This window comes from Strix uralensis, chromosome 5 (assembly GCF_047716275.1).
Source record: "Strix uralensis isolate ZFMK-TIS-50842 chromosome 5, bStrUra1, whole genome shotgun sequence".
Lineage (NCBI taxonomy): Eukaryota > Metazoa > Chordata > Aves > Strigiformes > Strigidae > Strix > Strix uralensis.
Genome location: NC_133976.1, coordinates 34,211,870 through 34,233,912, shown reverse-complemented (window position 1 = coordinate 34,233,912; position 22,043 = coordinate 34,211,870). Strand labels below are relative to the sequence as shown.

The following is a 22,043-nucleotide window of genomic DNA, read 5'->3' as shown; positions in this document are numbered from 1 at the left end:
GGGCAAGGGCTTGAGCTGAAAGAGCCATAGTTCTGGGCTCTGCCCCGATTTCTGGGCTCTTTATCCGCTGTTTAACGCAAAACTCGCAGTACGCAGCAGCAGCCTCTGTCCCGCCCTGTGGCTCCTTCCCTCCTGCCCCAAGCAGGAACGGGGGGTCTCCAGGACAGACTCCTACAGACCAACTAAATTCACCTCAGTTATTTTTCAGTACTTCGGTCAAGCAGCAGCCCTGCAGGGCACCTGTCCCTTTCTGCCAGGGAGGATGGCGGCAGGCGCGGGGCCGGCCGTGCCGCACGCTCCGGGGCGGCCGCGGAAGGGGGCGACAGTCAGGACAGGAGGGGGCTGCACCCCGTCCCCGTTTTACAGCACCCAGGGCAGCCGTCCGGCGGGGAGCGGGCACGGGGGAGGCGCGGCGCCAGGAGGGTGCCGAGAGGATCCCGGGAGGGCCCCGGGAGCGCGGCGCGGCCCAGCGGGGGCTCCGCTGTAGGGGGCAGCAGCGCGGCGGCCGCTCCCGCCGCCGGGGCCCTGGGGCTGGCCCGGGCCGGCGGGACCCGGCAGGCGCCGCGCTCCCTCCCGGCCGCTGAGTGGCGGCGGCGCGTCACGTGCGCGCGGCCGGGCCGGGCCGGGCCGGGCCGTGCCGGGCGGGGCGGGGAGGCGGCGGCGGCGCGCACTGCCCCGGGCGCGGCGCGGCGGTGCGACATGTCCCACCAGACCGGTATCCAAGGTACCCGCGCGGCTCTCCCCGGCACCTCCGCACCGTGGTGCCACCCTTCCCGCCTCTCCCCCCACCGGCCGGGCGGGCCAGCGCCTTTCCCCGCGGGGTCGGGTTGGGGCGCGGCCGCCGTTGTGGCCGCTTTAACGGGCCGTTCCCGGCGGGATTTTCGCTCCTGCCGCGCCCTTTGTTCGCTGCTGGAGAAGCCCGTCCTTTCTGCCGCGGGATGGCGGGGCGAGCTGAGCGGGGGGAAACTGCAGCTGGCTTCGGCCGCGGGTGGCCGCCGCTCCTCCGGGTCGAGCCCTGAGCTTCGGCCCCGGTCAGGCGAAGCCTCGCAGGGTTTATCCGCACGGCCAACCGTGCCTGCCCGCCCCAGAGCGGCAGGGAGCCCGCCTGGGAAAACTGTTCAGTGCCGAAAGCCAGAAAGGGCGAAAGGGCCCCCCCCTTGGCCCAGGTAACTTCTCTGAGCGCAGGTTGTCCTGCTGCGGCGGGCTGAGCCGTGAGGTGGGGGCCGGCGCTGTGGGGGCTCCCCCGGGCACCTCCCGGCTGTCGGAGAAGCTGTCACCTGCTCGGGGTCGCCGGGGCGGGTTTGGGATGGGTTGGACAGCGCGGAAAATGCCGAGGGTCGCTACTGGGCGCGTTGTAGCGGGAGCGCTGCGCAGAACCGGGAGCCCCGGAGTAGGGAACCCCACTAAAAAGCCCATCACTGGGGGCCGCAAAGGGAAAAAGGGGGGAGGGGGGGGAAGACATACTTTTTTCCCCCATGTTTCCAGGCCTTGGAGGGTGCGAGGAGCAAGGAGAAGAAGACAGTGTATTGTTTCTCAGTATTACCAGGTGCTCCCAAATCACAGAATTGCTAAGCAGGGATTACACTGCAGGATTGTGGACGGGGCAGGTTTTACTGTCTCGATTTCTGCAATCTGCTTGTTCGGTGACAAGTACCGTGTACTTTGTCTGCTCTCCCATATTTATTGTTGAAGGTGACTTTTGTCCCAGCCACTGCAGCTCTTAACTGCTCTTCTGTTCCCTTATTTGTCCGTTGGCTCCATTTGATCTGCACCCTTTTGCCTCTCTTCTTCTCCTTCCCCTGCCTGCCAATCTTTGCTCTTTTTTGCTGCTTCTTAAGTTCTTCAACCTTTCTCAGGCTGGAGGTGCAGCTGGGATAGCTTTTTCCCCAGGCTGGGGAAAACTCTTACAGTGGATCTTCATTCTCTTGTTCTCTCTCCTGGCAATGCTGGAGGGAGCAGCAGAATATCCTGTTGCTTACCACAAACAAGAAGAGTGGCTAAACCTCTTCTGCTACTCTCCATCATGTCTTTGAGAATCTTTTGGCCTCTGAGGAGAGCTGTAGAGAACTTGGCAGCTTTTCTGCACGGATCCTACCTCGACAGGCACTAATCAGGAGTCCTGTTTGCAGCAAAGCATCTGCTTCTGCAGTTTGGAAGAGGAATAGCACTTGTTGTGCCATTGCTGGCTCTAGCTACAAGCAGGCTACTGTCACTCATAAACAATGGCAAGATTTGGCAGCATGGGCTGCTCTTTTCTGGAAACAGAAATGAAGTCATGGGGACTGTGATATGTACCAGGCATTTGCTAAAAGGACTGGACGTTCAAACAGGCCAGTGCAGATAAATAGCGTAGGAAGTTGCAGAATACATTGAGCTGTGGGAAAATACACTAGAATATGTTCAGTCTTCTAAATAATTTTAAAATAATATTCTCTTTAAAATATTTGTGAAATAAACCCAAATTTTGATTCTGTAGGTCTCTGCTATGCAGAAAGTTTAAGTAAAAATATTATCACTGTTGTGAATTTTAAAACCTCTATGAGAAAAAATGCATGGATCACTTGATAGTGAGATGGTTTCTCAAACATCTTGTCTCAAAATGTTACTTAAGGAGCTGTTGCAGTTCTGGTATTGGTGCAGGGACTGCTGTATTTTGGTCTTGTTTTGGTGTGTGAGGTTGAAATGAGAGAATAAAGAACAAAAAAGATAATAGACAAGAAGAGGACAAAAAAAGTCCCGGGGGAACGAAAGGTCTAGAAAGTGGTGCAACATTTGCATGCTGAATGGAATGGTGAGGACCAGCAGAGGCGATTAGAAAAACTGACAGCAAATTACAGTGAGGGTCTGCACTGGTTAGTGGGAAGATGCTAACTGGGATGAAGCTGGGTCTGGTAACCTGATGCAGTTCAGTTTGTTTAACACCCCCTTTCCCACCCACATCATTCTGGAATTTAAGAATGGGCCTGGGCATCACTTTGATGGGCATAAATTTAAAATGTTTTGAGTGTGGGCAGTAATGTTGCTGGATACCATCTGACCATCTGTTCAGTTGGCCTCAACCTGACTATAAATAATCGCATTTTGTTTCCTGGTTTGATGTTTGTTTTGCTGGTGCTATGCTGTATGCTGTGGGATTACTTAAAGGACCAGCTTGCAATAAATGTTCTTCAGTAAATGCTGTACAACCCCCTGTCTACAGTATAATTAAACTCATTTGCACTCAGGTTATTTAGCAGAGAAGTTGAGGTAAGAATGATCTTCACATAACTCGAGCATAGTTCTTCAGTGTGCTTCGGGAAGCGAGTCTGTCAAGTTTGTGGTGTAGTGTCAACATGAATTATGGACATTTTAAAATATTTTTAATTACTTTGTAAATTCATTACAAAGCTACCCTGTTGTGATAGGTCAGGGTTTGAACAATGTTATCACGATACATACAAGGAAATAAGGTGATAAGAAAGATGAGCAATGAGTGGCAGCTTTCACTGGTACTCTTTCAGAGAGGAATCCTCAGGAAAGACTGGCACTTTTGCCAGACAAGCTCTAATATTTTCCTGGCAGGCGTAAAGTTTCTGTCTGAAAGTTTCTACTATGCCTGCAGACTTCACGAAGCTATTGTAATTTGAGATGAGTCATATTTTTATTGTGTTGCTGTGTTAACTCTGAAACCCGAGAGTGATGATGTGATGTCACCTTTAATTTTCACAATATTGAAAATCATACAGTATGGTAGCAAGAAAAACTGTTTTGTAGTGTTGCCTGTCATCTTTTTGTGGCACGCTGGTGGCTGGAATAGTATGTAGCATAGAGGGAACATCACTCCTATGTTCCTTTTTCAGTCCAACTTTGTAGTGAAGGGCCAGTTGTATGCTTTTCCAGTGTTGTTCTTGCCTTTGTGAATATTTTTTGTCCTGGGACAGTGAAATGTGTTTATTTGGTTACTTTTATTTTTTTTCTTTTTCAGCTAGTGGAAGTGTTAAAGACACCTTTGTTGGAGCCAGAAATGGGCAATACAGGCTTTTAAAAATAGTCATTGACAATGGTTAGTCAAATTCTAATCTTTTCTCTGATTCTTTTAGATATTTTCCTAGTTGTTTTAGTGACCTACATGTACAATTGTTTAAAAACCAAAACTCTGCAATACTTAATGTTACTAAGGTCTTCCATATACAGAAGGTAAGATAAAAGTTTTGGTGATGCTAAGCTTTTCAGTATGATGCTACTGTATTTTTGCATTTGAATTTTTCTTCCAAATGTCATATCATATTTTATCAAGACCTGCTATGTAATTCATATCAATAATATAAATGAGCTTACTCTTATCTTCTTACTAAAGAAAGAGTAGAGGAAAAAAAATTCCACACCTGTGTAGTGTTTTGGCACTTCAGTTACTTTCATTAGAGACAGAGACATTACACAGCAGCTAGTCACTTTACACAAAGTATAAATGTTTGTCTGCCTTTTATACTGGGATCAGCTGCATGTAGAAAGTCCTATTAAAGCACATGTTTAAGTAGTAATCTGGATACATAGAAAATATCTTTAAAAATCTGTAATTTTGTACAAATTTTCAAAGCTACAAATGTTTCTTAAATCTCATGTATAAATATAAAACTACATAATTTCTTGCAGAATTTGAATTTGATCTTTGAACTTCTTGGCAAGTGATCAAGGCTGCAAACATTGCAAGATAAAATGCATAATTACTTTTTGGTTTTAATAGCAATGCTAGTTGACTGTATAAGACACTTCATGTTTTAGTCCATCTTTTCAAGTACATCAAATGCCCACCTGGATTTTTGTTCTTTCTAGAGTTGATTCATTTACAGTACGCTGAAATACCTGTTAGCTGAAGAAAGGTACATGTAGGTACATGTACATACAGATACATACTTTAATTGTTAGGTAAATAACCTACTGTTACCTTCTTTGTTTACTTTTCGTAGTAAGTCTCACATTTTAATATGGTTTTCCTTAAGGAAGTGGCAATAGTAATATTATAGGCAGGTCACTGTGGAAAGCCTCACTAGCACAACGTAACAAATGCTGGCATACCATTGGATTTTTTTTTTCCCATTAGGCAAGGTGAAACAATATTCTTTTCTGTGTATGCTACTTTTTAATATGAAATGAAGCCTAGAAATAAGATACACATGGAAGACATTCCCTATTTTTTTTCTGTTTTGTGTGTGTTTGTGTGTGTATATGTATATGCATTTTGTCTCCATGTAGAAGCAGAATCCCATCTTTGATACTATTTTCCACAGTTCAAAAAGAAACATCTAAAGCTCCCAGAGTACTGGAAAAGGGCCAGTTGCCTCATCTGTCTTCAGGAGCTTTCAGCAACTGCCTTTAGTCGACAGATAATAGTCAAATTGAGTTCTGCTAATCTGAGTTAATAAGAGAAGAGGTTTGCTGCTGGGCAATAGAGTTCCTCTGATTGTATTTTTCATCTTAAATCCCAGTGAGTATAAAGCCACATAGAGTTCAGAATTGGCAAGTACATTCAGAATATGCTGGTCTAGGTGTACAACTTCAGCTACTTTGCATCTAATTCAGAGCCAAGTCAAACACCCTCTCCCTGAGCTGTTCCTGTTCTGTGACTTACTGTGGTAGAGTGCCTTGCTCTGAAAGTTTTGCTGTAGAGGCATTTGTATACTGTTGTACTTCTGTCTGAAGTTTTAGAAGTTAGGTCCTAAACTCCCAAAAGGTATTTTGTATACTAGCTGCTATGATGGTCCTCAACCCGTTGTAGGATCCCATTTAAACAAGGTATTTCTGTTTAGATTGTACAGGCTAGTGTTTATGAGGAAGCTGATAAATGTTTTGAAAGATACTATACTAATACTTTCCTTTGGAAGCTGAGAGGTGATTTATAAATAAGCGAAAAATCTTGTTGCTACAGCTGTTCGCGTAATTAAATCTCATCTGAAGTGTTCTAGACAGACTTAAGCCAATTATACATAATAAACAACTTCACTCATTTAAAGAAACCATAGTTATGAAGCTATATTAGAAAGAGGTTTATCTACTTACATAGTCAAGTTCAAGTGATTAGTGCAAGCATATTCATTCCAAACTCTTTTCACTGTATAACTGAGTTATTGACTCCGTACAATGAGTACAAACACTAATATGTTATAGCAAGAGCATCAATAATTCTAATTCTAAAATTTAAAAGCTTGCTCTCATCTTGTTTCTACTTAAGTATTCCAATTTAAAAATAAACTGGCAGAAGACAGTTTTTATTTCCCTTCTGTGTACTTTATGCTAAGAACACTAACATCAATCTTATCTCTTCAGATCAAAGAACTCGATGGCAACCAGCACATTACTTCTCAACGATTTGTATTTGGGTTAAAGTAAGCTAGGGTTTGAACATACACAGCTTTTGTAGGAATTCGCCTGCTTTCACACTGACTGTTCTTGACTTCTATTCTTGTGAACATAATTACAAAAGATGAAGTGCCTGATTAACTGTTTATTGTAATTGCTAATTTTGAAAAACAGTATTAACTGTATTGTTGCTAACCTGTAGTTTTGGTTATTCCTTATAGAGCAGCTTGTTGTGGGATCCTCTAGGCAGCCAGTTGGATCATGGGAAAAGGATTATGATTCCTTTGTTCTTCCCCTTCTTGAAGACAAGCAACCATGTTATATACTATACAGATTAGATTCTCAGAATGCTCAAGGATATGAGTGGATCTTCATTGCATGGTCACCTGATCACTCTCCTGTAAGTAGCAGTCATCAGAGGTTTCATGTTGTTAATGATTTTTCAGCAGTGCCATTTGATCTGAATCCTAGATATGAATGAAGAGGATTTGAGGAATGAAGCATTCCCCCACATTCCTCTCACTTTCCCCCAAGAAAACTGGGAAAACATCTTTCTTGAAGCTGACTGAGGAGCAATATCAGTGGGTCTAGATGGAGTGCAGCTGATCCAATTTATTTCTAGCCCGACTGGAGGAGACAAGACAATGGTTTTGCCCTGTTTGTTTGTCTGTCGTTCTGTCAGTGTTTCATGAAAATTCATGGAAGGATCTAGGACAGAAATCTCAATGGGTGTTATCATAGAGAGAAGGATTATAGTGTGAGCTCAAGCTGTTTATTCTGTTTGGCTTGCTGGCAGCCCAGCTGGCACTTGCAGATTTGTGACCTGCCACAAAACATACTGTTTCTGAGACAGCAGTTAGAGAACATGGGAGGTAACTGAGGTTAGAGTTAAGGATTTCAGGAGAAACTAGGATACTGTGTACAGGTTCCGGGAATGTGAGATAAGGGAAATCAGAAAGTAAAGCTATTCCAGTATTCCCACTACTTTCACTAGCAGTTAGGAAATAGTAAGACACCAAGAGTTGGAGGGCACAGAAGATATTAGGTGGAAAAGGTGAGGTATTGTGGTAAGGGTGGCATGACAGTGAAATAAGGTGGGAAGATGGGATTGTTGAGAAAGGAATAAGTGGCTTTGTTATACACAAGTTGATAGGGAGCAAAGATCATTAGATCTTCTACATCCAGAAAATTTCAGTTTTCCACTTTGTAGTTCAACCACAACTCTCTGGAGTCACTAAAGGTAACAATGAGTTGTTTGCAGCCTGCTCTTTGTGTGTTGTATCCATTAGTACACAGACCAGTGACAAAAGAACTAAACAATTGTGGGTTTTTCTATTTAAAATCAGTGAAGATTATGTTGACCGTTTTTTTTTTTCCATTTAAAGAAAAGCTCATACTCTTAACTAAAGCTGCAATTTAGTTTTGGAATTACTTTGATAATAATACATAATAGTATCATGCCCTTGAGAATTTAATAGCGTGTGTTAGAATCGTGATCCAGAGCTCATTCAGTGGAGTTTATTAAGAATTACTTTATAATTCAGTTTCCCACTTAAAATATTTGTTCAAAACTCTTAAAACGCTTAAAATATTTGTTCAAGAAAGATGTTTGTTAACAGACTTGGTATACCAGCATGCTAGATTCTTTGTGCACACCAAAGAAAGAAAAAAAAAGAATGCAAACCAAAACAACCCCGTTTTATTATATGCTAGGTTCGTCAAAAAATGCTGTATGCAGCAACGCGAGCAACACTTAAGAAAGAATTTGGAGGTGGTCATATTAAGGATGAAGTATTTGGAACAGTACAGGTATGTATTTCTTTTTAAAGTCACCATGCTGACTTTAAATACTAAATATAGTAGCTAATGTTACTGGTATGAATTTGTGATGTTTCTGCTCTCTTTTAATTAAGCAAAAAAGAGTTAAAAGCTATGTGTATCATTGCCATATGAAAATGTAATTGCTCTCATTTGAACCAGTAACTAAGTATATTTAACAACTTCAGGCTAAGAAGTCCTTGCTTCAAATGTTTATGAAAACTAAATAATATAAGAATAATTGGAGCAGCTCTTAATCTCAGTGCAGGCCTATGAATCCTCTAAAAGCTGTAACACTGTAACTTTCAGGCCAATTTTACACAAAAGCCATTTTGGGTGTATGGTTCTGAATCAGAAATGGGCTAGAACAGTGATCTGTAAGCCATTAACATCTGAAAACAAATGATTTTATTTTAAACCAAGGATATTAAGCTGGCAGTTCTTTAGAATTTGACCATACAATGTAACTCAAGTCCATGGCTGCCATCTTAATTTACGGAAACAGAATTTTAGTAGCTACTGATTTGTTCAATGAAAATAGTTGACCACTTATTGTAAGATAATTGGAAGGTGTAGGTCTGAAATCTAACAACCTTCTAAGGGATGTTGAAAAGCCTGCAAGTGCTGTGCATGTAAGGAAATCTGAGGCTATAGCGTTACCTTGGTTTCTTTGGGAAGTAAGTTTTACATGGTTGTGATGCGTGCCAGACAAACATCAGACAATCTCGACTTTTTAATCCATTGTCAGTTTTAAAGAAATACAAGTTAGAGTTCTCAAAGATACAGAATTCCTACAGCTTTCATGAAAACTGATGATTACTTAGAGATCCAAATTATCATTCCCCTTTTCCTCCTTCAGCAAAGAGAGACTGCAGCAGTTATCTTCTGTTTGGCCTGTCAATTAGTTCATCATATGCACAAATATGAACCAAAGCACCACCACTGTTGACACAGGGAGCTGGTGCTGAAGGAGGGGAAGGAGTTGGAGATTTGAGGAAGAAGAGAGGGTATTGTAGTGGGGAAAAAGCTGTGGAAGAGACGTGGGCTGTTGTGGTGGACACACAAGTCCACAAGGACATGAGACTAATAATTCTGTTCACTGAGTAAATAATTTGTTATACTCAGCATTAATCTGTGATGGAGGCTTCATTATACTAACAAACACACTAACAAACGTCTCTGGAGAGGCTGTATTCTAGAGAAGTAGATAGCCGAGTTGCTAAGAGAGTTTACTGGTAGAGGTCATGTTATTTTTTTCTTGCCCATTCAATCAACTAATCTCTCACTGCCACTTGCACCAAACCATTAGGAGTCTATGTAATATGTAGAATTTGCATCTAGCAATTCCATCTCAATTGTAAGGAACAAGCATTGCATTGTCTATTACTTTTATTTCAGAATGTGCTTGAGGCATTTAGATGATGAAGTCAATGTAACTCACTTTTTCCAAGTTCATTATGTTACAGATTAATAGATCTCTAAAATTGTTGATTTCAGTGTCTTTATAAACTTCTTAATTATAGCTGGTCTCTAATGTTCATCTGTGTGAAAATCACAGCTTCTTCGAGATATTCAAGTCACAGACCTCACTCAGAACCTTGATCATCAGCATCCAGTGGGTTACTGTCTTTATTTTGTTAGACACAAGAATGGTTTAGTTGCAACCAGCTCTGTTATCCTGGTGGAACCTGGTTATGGTCCCACCTGCTACTTCACATGTATTAACCTTGATACCTCTGGGCTCCTGAAGCAAGGCTTAATGTAATATCGGCACTGGAAATTGTATTTGGGAAGGTCTGTCTCTTTCAGAGAGGGAAGAGCTAAGAAGGAGCTTTCTGTTTCTCCTCAGAACTTGAGTATAAAGTCATGTTCATATGGTTGCATAAAGGCCTACCCTTTTCTGAGTGACCACCTTAATAAAAAAAACCAACAGTATTTGCCTCTGGTATCAATCTCTTTGGAGAGGGCCACAACTGACGCTAAGTATTAATGAATTCCCCAAAGTGGTTATCAGAATTCATCACTTCTGTGACGCTGCATCCTCAACTACTTGCAGTATCATGTGCTTACTCCCTGTCATAAAGTAACATTTCTGTCTCCCATGTTTTAGGTAGAAAACTACCAATAAGCTATCAGTCTGAGCATGCAAATTTTATAAAAAATTTATAATTTTTTTTTTTTTTATTATTAGAATTGTGGCAATGGTGTGAGCTTTTGTTCAAGAAGGCTGAATTAACTTCATGCACACAGTCTTCATTGCTGCTAATTTTTGAGTTAGGTAATTGGGGACTGATTGTTGAAATGCTGTCCATGGTACAATTGAATAAAAGAGCAGCCCAGTGGACCCTGCTGTACAGGAAGATGAGCTGAATTTGCAAATGCACCTACACTTGTAATCTGTTCAAAGAAAATGACCATAACTGTGTGGGAGGTAGCTGCTTATTTTTGTGCTGTATAGAACACTTTGAAGAAAACTTCTATTATCAAAAAATGATTAATATTGATATTGTGCTTTCAGGATGATGTTTCACTGAATGGATATAAAAAATATTTGATATCACAGTCCTCCCCTGCACCTCTGACTGCAGCAGAAGAGGAACTTCGACAAATTAAGATTAATGAGGTACTTACAATGTCTTTGAGCATGGGTGGGAAATTGGGTTCAGAGTTCCAAACGTATTGTAGCAAAAAACTCTTTCTAGGGTAAAAAGGGCAGAACATAAAATGGAAAGTTTCAGAAAGTTTGAATGGACAATAATATAAATTTATTTCTTAATGAGTTTGGACTGCAGGATGATGATGGCTGGAGTTGGAGTGGCATGATCTTGCGGAGTTTGCAGTGCCTAGCGTCTGAGTCAGAGGCTTTGCAACTGCAGAGCTTATTTGTTGCAACTTTGGCCCTTAACATGCCTTAAATATCACTAGATGTGCTTCATTGTGAAGGGTGTCTGAGTACGGCACACGTTGCTCACAGAGATTGTGGCATCTCCATCTTGGAGATACTCAAAAGCTGTCTGGACAGAGACCTGGGCAACTGGTTCTAGGTGGCCCTGAATGAGCAGGGTGGTTGGACAAGATGGCCTCCGGAGGTGCCTTCCAACCTCAACCATTCTGTGATTTCCCACATACATTTCCCATGTTGGCAGAAATTGTAGTGAAAACACAAAATAGTAACTATTGCAGTGAATGATTGCCAGGAGCATTTCAGCAGCCTTATTCCTAGAGGAAACATACTTAGCTTCCAGCACCGGTGCACTTGTCTTTTAAGACTGAAAGTGAATGGAATTCCAATAAAAATAAAATAGAACTCCAAAGCAAGTAGCTAGTCCTTTTAAGAGACTGATTTGCTTTTGCTACAAATGTTTTTTAGAAAAACCTCTAACAAATGCCTTTAACCAAATAATTTGATGATTGCCAGCTAGCGACGGAAAAGTTTCAGAGGATTCTTTTATCACATTTTTCCTTTGCTTGATTACTGTTTGTGTTCAGACATATATTAAAATAGGTCATATGCTGATCTTATTAGTTCTTTAGGCTTGTATTTTACAGCTGTGGTACATGCATTCGAAATACAGTTTGTTTCTGCAGCTGGATATCAGTAAACCATTGTGTTAAATGCAGCTCTGTATCTTCTCTTATGTCTTCACTCTACTGTGCTTTTGCTGCAACGTTGTTTATTGACCTTTTTTTTCAGTGGTGTCTTTTGTTATTTTCCACATCCAATTTTGATTAATCCAATGTAGAAATACATTCATCATCATCAAACACTGGATTTTAATTGAATGGCTTTAAAAAAAAACCACTAATGAATGTAAATCTTCTGTGGTATCAGTGATCGCTTCTGGTATTAGTATTATCTCTTTTGCACTACATCCATTGTGTTTAGCAGCTGATTCATGCAGACTGCAACTGTATGTGCTATTATGAAACAGCAGCAGCAATAGTTGTGCTTTTCAGAGATACATAAACTGCAGATTGCTGCCATTTTGGCTTTGTTTGAAGCATCTTGCAATACATTAACTTACACCATTTCTCTCCTCATCATTTCCACCATTTGGAAGCCCGTAATTAGATTCAGAAAACTAAAAGCTTTCCAGTTTAGAAAAAAAAAAAAAAGAAGAAGAATTTGAGTTTTCCATACGTGTATTCTTTCATAATCACCCTAAGAAATATTTTACTTGGTCAGATCAAAAGATCACTTAGTCTGCTGTCAAGTCCCTGAGTGAACAATGTCAGAAATCTAGGAAGGGTGTAAGAGCAGGGCAAGGAGGCCGTGATAGCTCCCTTGAATACTCTTCTGTTGCCTCAACATTTGGAGGTAAGGATCTTCCAGAGCAAGAGATGATGTCTTATTTTATAACTGTTCTTAATGGGTTTTTCACCCATCATCTAGTCCTGTTGTTTTTTTAAATCCACATAAAGTTTTTGTGGGGCCACATATCATGTGGCAGCGTATTCTACAGCTTGACAAAGTACTGTGTAAAGAACCACTGCCTGCTATCTAGTAGTTTATTCTGATATCCCTACAGACTGTGGGGAAGGCAGAGAAAAGTCATTAAGTCATTCCTCAGTTTCCCCCTCCCCTTTGATAAAGCCAGCTGTATCTCAGAAAGCCAACTGTATCCTGGGCTGCATCAAGAGAAGCGGGGCCAGCAGGTCAAGGGAGGTGATTGTTCCTCTCTACTCTGCCCTGGGGAGACCCCACCTGGAGTACTATGTTCAGCTCTGGAATCCTCAGCACAGAAGTTGGGGGTTGTTCAGCCTGGAGAAGGCTCTATAGAGACCTTATTGTGGCCTTTCAATACTTAAAGGGGGCTTATAAGAAAGATGGGGACAGACTTTAGTAAAGCCTGCTGCAATAGGACTTTAGGTAATGGTTTTAAACTGAAGGAGGGTAGATTCAAACTAGATATAAGGAAGACATTTTTTACAAGAGGGTGGTGAAACATGGGAACAGGTTGCCCAGAAAGGTGGCAGATGTCCCATCCCTGGAAACATTCAAGGTCAGGCTGGATGGGGCTTTTAGCAACCTGATCTAGTTGAAGATGTCCCTGCTCATTGCAGGGGGTTTGGACGAGATAGCTCTAAAGGTCCTCTCCAACCCAAACTATTCTATAATTCTGTATCCATAGACCTCTGTTATATTCAGTCTCAGTTATCTCTTCTGGGCTGAAGAGTCCTAATCTAGGTAGTGCTTCCTCTTAAAGAAGGCACTCCATACTTCTGATCCTTTTGCTTTTCTCTGCAATTTTTCCAGTTCTGCTATATAATTTATGAGATGGAGGGATGGGGAAGCCAGAACTGCATGTGGTATTCAAGATACAGGCATGTTACTGATATCTACAGTGTCTAATGATGTGTTCTGTTCTCTACTCTTTTTCTAACAATTTGTAACATTTCATTTGTGGGTGGGAAGTGTTGGGTTTTTGTTGCTATGACTGGCCACCAGGCTTACATTTTCAGAGATGCTCAGCGTGACCTGCAAGGTCTTGCTCCTGAATGGTAGTAGCTAGCTCATCCCCATGGCCATACAGGTAGAAGAGGGTTTTTTTATGTTACTTTACATTGATTCACAGGAAATTTCATCTGCCATTTTATCCACCAGCAGCCATCACTAACAAATCTTACGGTGTAAATTTAAATTTTTTTAAGTGAGTTTTTGTTCTGCTTTAATGGTCTGAAATGTGTTGCAGTATGAACAAGTAGATTTTGTTCATTTTCTTAAATGTGGAGTTATGCTGTGTTAGTCTTGTCCCTTGCCTGTCCCCATACTTCACAGTTCGTTTTTATGTTTGAGTTTTTTTCTACTTGTATTTTAATATGGTTTATATAGTATGGTGTTTTATTATGGTTTATTATTTTTGTGATGTCTATTTTATGTTTATTAATCAGGCTTTATGCAGATATATTTTGTGAATATTTTTTATATAACCTTCTTGTTAAATTTGCCAACCTTCATACGAAAGTAAACTCTTCCACCTGCTTTCTTCTCCTCTTTCCTTATTGCTGACAAGCTGTTCCTCAAAATGTGGAGTATAGTGTTGCCCCAAGTATCTTTGTTTTTTATTATCAGTTTCATATTTCATTAGCATCTCTTTTTAATAATGCTAAACATCTTCTAGTTGATAGATCTAAGACCCACACTTTCCATTTTGTACACTTTTCAGACTTTTACTGCTTCATGTTAAATGTATTCATGAAATTACGAAAGGAAGTAAATATATTCAAAACCTAATACTTAGACAGTAGGTTCAGACGCAGGAAAACTGGATGCCAGAGCTCATTTGAGAGAAACTGCATGAATGTTAAGATAAATGTAAATTCTTGAAAAATGGCTTTAAAAGAACTGTTCTTTCTCTCTAATAATTTCTGACTAACTGGGTTATGAACAATTGTTTAGCTTGCAGTTACCCTGGATTTTTTTTTTTACTTTGTGTTAGGCCTTCTAGAATTCAAAAATTAAGATTTTGTTTATTTGTTTTGTTTGCTTTCTTTTTGATATAGGCTTTTGGGGGGAGGGTGTTGAAGCAAGAGGGAGGGAAGTTGTTTTGCTATTTCTTCAAGATCAGTTTGTCTCATAAGATACATTTTTCTCTCTTCCTCTGAAAATTTTGACTCCCTAGAAATGGCATTTGTATGTTTTGATCTCAACTTTTTCAAGATACAACAAAGTTTATAAGTAGTATTGTCAGTTCAAAAGTATAACACAGTATATGAAAAATCAAGCTCTTTCCTCCTGGCTTATTACAAAAATCAAGTTCCTTCCTCCTGGTTTATTGTATCTTTATACCAGAATTTAACTTAGAGCTTCTTCACTGACACCTGAGCCGTTTTTCCCTCTGATGATTCTGTTGGCTCTGCAAAGCTAGCTGTTTCAGAGATATGAAACCATTTTCAGGTTAGCAAGCAAACATGACCTGTAAATTTGAAAATGCAAATCTGTTGCATATCGGGATGTTTTAGGGTAGTCTATTGTTGGAACAGCTTCTGCTAACTCTGCATGTAACCATATGCAATGCATTGTCAGTTATTGTATGAAACCAGACAAATGCTTGCAAAGGTTTCTCTTTACATCTCAATTGACTTGTGTTCCAGGTACAGACGGATGTTGGTGTAGATACCAAGCATCAAACATTGCAAGGAGTAGCATTCCCCATTGCTAAAGAAGCTATCCAGGCTTTGGAGAAATTGAAAAATAAGAAACTCAATTATGTACAACTGGCAAGTATAAAATACTTTAACTATTTTTTAATAGTGAGTATAAAATAGATTACCTGCACATTAAACTGTGCATCGATGATGTACACTGATAAATTACCATTCTATACTGGATTAATTCAATTTTTTTTTCCGTCCTGTCATGTTCTCTGGTTTGCTTTCTGTGTATTAACTATATTCAGGTTTGCTTTATTAACAGGAAATTGATATGAAAAATGAAACTATTATTTTGGCCAACACACTTCATACTGAACTGAAGGACTTGCCAAAACGAATTCCAAAGGATGCTGCGCGTTACCACTTTTTCCTGTATAAGCATGCCCATGAAGGAGACTATTTGGAATCCATAGGTATGAGAAAATTTCCCAATATGAAATTTCATTGGCTTGTTTCAAGTACTTTAGTAATTTTGAGGCAGAGAGAAAGATGTGTCGTAAAAGTAATGTGTCTGTCAGCATAAGTTTCAGAGTCATTAGGTTGTGAAACTGAATTCTGCAGAGTCCCTATGTTTAGAAAGTATTGAGCTATCCCTTTTGATTATGAACACCCATAAATTAGTCATCATGTGAAAACATAAAAGATACTGGCCATTCTCTCATCCCCCATTTGAAATTAAACACTTGCTGAAGAAAAAAGATCTAGAATGGTGTTACATTTTTGCCTGTCAGACCTAGCTGATTTACAATGCCTCTCTGCATTATTTTATGATACAGGTTTTGATGGAGTATAGTTATGGTCTGATTTGTGGTTTTTTTCCGCAGTTTTCATCTACTCTATGCCAGGGTATACCTGTAGTATACGAGAACGAATGCTCTACTCTAGTTGCAAAAGTCCACTGTTAGAAATTGTAGAAAGACAGTTGTGGATGCAGATAATTAGAAAGGTAAGTAACACTAGGTACACTGGTATTTTCTCCATCCCTCTGTTCCCTTCTTAATATCTAACTATAACTGTCTTTGCCACCACCTTCTCTAAACAATGAAAAGTGGTGTGTAACTTAAAGTTTGTCCAGAACAAGAAATACTTGTTGATAAAGCTCCAGTTACAAAGTTAGGTCATGGAAGCTTTTCTCTGGTTCATAATTTCTACACTTTCATAGCTTTAACAAATACATCCTTGTGCATCAAGAGAGTGTTTGAGAGTACTTTGACGGACTATTTAGAATTAACATGATTTCTTACTAAAAGGCCTGTCATATTTGGGACCACAAGACATTGCTGTTGTTGAACACTAAATTCCTTTAAAGCCAAGGTTATTTAAGGATTTTCAAAATAATTTCAAGCTGCAGTTCTGGAACTTAAAACTGCTATCTTAGGAGTCCTTGATGGGGCAAACAAGGATATGCAAGTAAGCTGATCTTTTCACGTTGTGTAGGTTTTACTACTATGCAATAAGTTGCTTCTCACCTCCCGAGCAGAGACCATAGGAATGGTTCATTTGTGGAATATGTGACCTATGGTTACATTCTTAACACTTGTGCTGTAAATTTAGAAAAACTTTGAGCATTGGTTTCTGTGGGGATCATGTCTACCTAAAAAATAGCAGAATTAATACTAACCATTTTTATTGAGGTGACATGAATTAAGTAGATTATCACTACATAGTTTTATATGTAATTATTTCTCAGAAATTTCCTTTCTACAATGAAATAAATGCACCATGTGACTCCTGAAATTCCTGTAGACATACTTCTGAAGCATGTACTTGTAACAGCAGTACTGTGACTGGCAAGTCCATCAAGTGCTGTGGTTGGCAGGCCATGAAGTGTTGAATGCTCAGCAGAGCAGGGCCAAAGCATTTCCCTGAATTCTAAATTCCTGCAATTCAAAACAGTGGGGTTTGGCTTGAGAACAGTATTTTCTTTCCATTCAGGTTTATATGCTTAAATTTTAAAACCCAAAACAACCCCCACTTTTGTTCATTAAACTTGTTTCAGCTTTTCCCTGGCCTGAATACTTGATGAGTTGCGGTAGCCAGCTAATCATATAAACTGTTGGTACTCCCCCACTTCTGTCTCAAGAGATAATATGTCTGCTTTACAATTAGTGTTTAAAGCACCTTTTAGTGAAAAATTTTAATTCTTAAAATGTGGAGATTACATTGGGACAGTTTTTATTTTAGAGGGGAGAATAAAGACAGGAAATCGTAGTTTTGAAAGATCTGCATGCTGCTTTCTTATCTTTTATTAAAGAAGTTAATAAGTAGTTGTTTCCACATGGAGTGTGTACTCCTAGTTAGTATTAACATGTACACTGTGCTTGGGACGGAGGAAGTTTCTTGGCATATGTACTGTGCAGTTGTGCTTATATTTCAGGAAAAATAATTAAGTCAAATCACACTTAATACTGGTAAGAGTATAGTGAATTCTCAGAAAATCTATCCAGGATTGCTCAGTGCATTAGGCACTAGTTGGGGAACATTTCATGCTAGACTCTGAACATTATTGCACATATGGTTTTAATACAGTATTTAGAGCTTCAGCAAAATTTTGTAATGTTTTTAAATGTCTTTAAGATGAATATGATAAATGTTGGGTTTTTTTTCCCAGATTGAAATAGATAATGGTGATGAGTTAACTGCTGACTTTCTTTATGAAGAGGTTCATCCAAAACAACATGCTCACAAACAAAGTTTTGCTAAACCAAAAGGTCCTGCAGGGAAGCGGGGAATACGAAGACTGATTAGAGGTCCAGCAGAGACTGAAACACCTAGTGATTAGAAACTGTTGTTTGCATTTGTTATAAAGTATTACAGTAAGAAATGAAATTCTGGCTTTTGGTAATGAACTGAAATCATTCCATTCATAGATGCTAGGGGGAAAAAAAGGCTCTTTTTACTCTTCTCTCTTCTGACCTCAACACTTTTTATATTGTTACATGACTATGTTGACCATGTTTTATGACATGTGGAAGAGCTAATTATTTTAAAGCGTGAAGTGGAAAACCAAGTTAGTACCCCTTTATTTTACATTAGAACCCATTATTTAATAACTGTACATGTGATAATAAATTTGCAGACATAAGACTATTAAACCCATGTATTCTGTGGGTAAGTTGCAGCTGTATGCCTAGATAACAAACCTGCATTCTTATGAGCAGCCTGTTGAAACACATAAGACTTCCCATGTGAGAAGAGCTGAAGGATTATATAGCATTGTCCTAAATAAATCTTTATTTTTCGTTGTAGCTGTTAATAGTACAATAGAAGGTTTTCTTCTGGGTTTGACATGATGCATTGTTGGGTTTTGTTTTGGTTTGTTTTTTTTTTTTATAATAGAAAAGATAAACTAAAATCAGTTACCCATCAATTAATGAAAGAGTTCAGGAATAGCTGGGTATTTTCTCATGCAAAAGCATGGTCATTTCAAATTTGTAACTAAATTCATGGAATTGTCTTTTAAAGAAATCTGACATAAAACCACTACAGCTTTTCCAGATTTCTATACCACTCATAAGCCTTACATATTAAGTACTGAATGACTAAGTAAAAGGTGATTAAAAGTGCATGAATTAGTATACTCAGTAGATTATCGAGCTGCTTTCAAAGCAATATGCTTAAAGTTTCTAATAAATAATTGATTACCTGTGCTCTTGGATTTAAAACTGTGTAAGTTCAGTAAAAATTGAAATAGACTTGCTTCATTAAAGGTGAGTTATTCTTGAGATTCTAGTGTGTTTGCACTATCAACTGCAATTTTAACTTTCAAGGTATTCCGAAAATGACTTTTCCTAAATGTTTGAACTTTTAATAGTAAGTTCAATCTGTAACAAAATCCAACTAGGTCTTGAATAACTGCTGGCAGCACCTGGTTAGGATTTTGTCTTTCTCCCCCTCCCCTCCCCCCACTTAATACTAAAATCAGCCAGAATAGTCTAAACTTGTTTGAATCATGAGTAATGTGTTTAATAGCAAGAGGAAAAATAGATGACTTTCATAAGTGGATTAAAGAAGAATTAGATGTGGAAATCAAGTATTGGATGACCTTAAATATTTAAAATTGTGTAATGAGGCAAATACTAGTAGATGGATTATATTCCCCAGTGGGGACTTGCTTTTTACTGTCTTGTATGTGAGCTCTGTGGTTTTTGAATTTTTTTTTTTTTAAAGCTACATGGGAGTTGCAAGTCTTGGTTCACTGCATATTATCATAGGTGCTGGGTGCACACATTATATAGCTGAATCACGTGTCTACCTGGTGGAAGATAGATTTTTAACCTAGTTTTGTAGGAAAATAATGCTTTGACACTACTAGTTCCTGATAAATTTTATCTTATATATTATTTTGTTTGGAGATGATAGCTTGTTACTGATGTCTGAGATTGCACTATGTAATGTGAAGATTGCAATAGTTGTTGGGTTTACTGTGGTTTTTTATATGCAGTAGAAATTTGACACCTCAGTTTTTTTCATGTAATCCTATACACTACATCAATCCAATTCAATAGCTCTTGATCCTGGGCTAATCTCCAGCTTGCCTTTAGCTACTGTGTTCTTTTTCTGCCTCTTGCCTTCTCCCTCTAGGGCAAGGAGCTGGTCTTTGAAGTGTGTGTGTAGTACCTGTCAGGCAAGTGTCATTGTTTTTTAAACATGGTTAATGTGCGTGCAGCTCATTGTACACTGTAATTAAATGTATTTTCAGTTGAACTCTGCGTCTTTTCAGGACACCTAATTCATTTTGGTTTGGTGGGTGGGGGTTGGTTTGTTTGTTTGTTTTTTAGGAAAACCTTTGAGTGTAGCAGTTAAAAATTACCACTAGAGGGTTTTTTGGTTGAATTTAGTATTCCTGCCTTTGTGTCAGCCATACTAAGTGTGCACATACATTTTTTTATTTGAGACAGTAAAGAATACAGCATTTTAATACCAAATGTTTTAAATGAACAGTTTAACCTGATATGGTTATGTGCATGTTGTGGGGTTTTTTTGGTGTTTTTTCTTCCTTAACCCTGCCCTAGGTAGATGAGGATTGGAGGTAGAAAGCTTAATCTGGAGGATGGTGAGAGCTGGTCAAGTGATTATGTGAAGGTGTTTATAATGAGCTGCTTTAGAGTTCGGCCCAAACCAGACATTGGAAGTTATTTAACTTGAAAATATTCTATGTGGCTCCCTGACCAGCCAGCAGAGAGTCATGTCCTGAGCGTATTTCCCCCTCACCTTCCCCTAGAAGAGAATTGCATGAAGTTTTGCACTGCCAGCTGCCTCTCCAGGCCTCTTGTAGCTATTCTCCTGACAAAGCAATAAGAAGCATCTGATCTTTTTGTAAGATCCATCATGTTTACATCTGTGTAGTTGTCTCACATGACAGTAGTACTGTTAACGAATGTTCAGAGCCAGCACAAAATGAGGGCATTAATGCAAGTTACTCCTTTAACTGTCTCTGGTAATTTAATAATTGAAAGTGTCCATTCAAATTGTTGTTGGCCTTCATAAAGCCCAAAAGCAATGCAGCTGCTTGTAGTTAACTCACAGGCTATTAAATAGTTAATTAACATGACAGGTAATTATTTTTGAAATGTTTATGTTGCAAGGTAGGGAGATTTTGATCTTCTAAAACACTAACAGAGGTCTGTAAAACTAATCAAGGTAATAATTACTCTATTACTTGGATAAACACATTGATAAAGACAACTTTTGATTTACAGTGTCTATGTATTCAATGAAAACCAGCTTCAGATGCTAAAATTCACTGTTTATCTTATCTATTTTTTAATTTACTTTATAAATAAAGATTGATGCTTTAGTTTGCTGTTGTCTGAGTAATTTCATCATCTCTTTAACAAAGATCTGTATTCTGACATTGTGTAAGTAACAGGCAGTTCCCACAGGACTAGAAGGCAGTATAGAAAAAGTGATTGTGTGGTCTAAGAAGAGAGGTGGGCAGAAACAGAATTCCTGAGTTTTGCTACTGGGGAGTATGTTAGAAACAGCTACTTTCCTGTTGCCTTTTGGAAGCAGCACAGAGGCCTCCATAGCAGTATGCAAGTGTGTGCTTCTCTTGAGGTTTTTATGCTTTCAGTAAGTCCCTTCAAAAAGTTCTTCTAACCTTTTAAAATGCTGAAGTAGTTGATTAGTAATTTTAACAGTTCAATCTGCTGTTACTTGCTCAGCATGAGGTAGTATAATTACACTGCTCAAATGATGTTGTTCCGTTAATGGTTTTTTGTCTAAATTAAAAGTAGTTTGCTTTAAGTGTTCTATTGCCCTCAAAATTCAAGCTGAAAAGAACATTTAGTGGTTTGGCTTTTCTTTTAACTGTCCTGCCAACACATCCCCATGGGGAAATCAGTGATACAGCAATTTTGCAGTTGAAAGAAGGAAATTTGAAGATGCGTTGAACTAGGATTTAAGAGAATAATTGTAATGCAAAATGCTATACAGAAACAAAGCTATTGCAGTAAGAGGAGCAGGAGCAAGGTGAGAGGAGGGCATAGGCTAGGCCTCTATGTGACCATGAATATCAGAAGCAGTTTTATTTGCCTTTTGGTCAGTTGGGTGTCTCAGCTGGCCAGCCCAAATATAAAGATGAGTCAATTCTTCCCATTTCAATGATAAAAACTAGTGTGGCTGATAAAAGGTGTGTTGGCTCAAAAGGCAACTGGACAAACCGATCAAAGCAAATTTGAGAGGCTTAATAACTAATGAAGACCTCACATCTTTTTCAAAGTTAATGAGCC

At 39.4% G+C, this 22,043-nt stretch overlaps 1 protein-coding gene across 1 annotated transcript; it reads left to right on the top strand.

The window, feature by feature from the left end:
- Positions 1–632: 632 nt before the first annotated feature.
- TWF1 (twinfilin actin binding protein 1) lies at positions 633–21,109 on the top strand. Its single transcript, XM_074870404.1, has 9 exons — positions 633–724; positions 3,965–4,042; positions 6,558–6,736; positions 8,050–8,145; positions 10,673–10,777; positions 15,250–15,375; positions 15,572–15,722; positions 16,134–16,255; positions 17,921–21,109. The coding sequence occupies exons 1-9, from the start codon at positions 700–702 to the stop codon at positions 18,089–18,091; spliced, it is 1,053 nt and encodes a 350-aa protein (XP_074726505.1). The 5' UTR covers positions 633–699; the 3' UTR covers positions 18,092–21,109.
- Positions 21,110–22,043: the final 934 nt, after the last annotated feature.

Bases quoted from the DNA above. Each gene is read 5' to 3' on its own strand.
- TWF1 (XM_074870404.1), top strand. From the start codon at position 700: ATGTCCCACCAGACCGGTATCCAAG. The intron at 10,778-15,249 runs GTACTTACAATG...CTTGTGTTCCAG, and splicing joins GACAAATTAAGATTAATGAG to GTACAGACGGATGTTGGTGT. The intron at 15,723-16,133 runs GTATGAGAAAAT...TTTTTTCCGCAG, and splicing joins AGACTATTTGGAATCCATAG to TTTTCATCTACTCTATGCCA.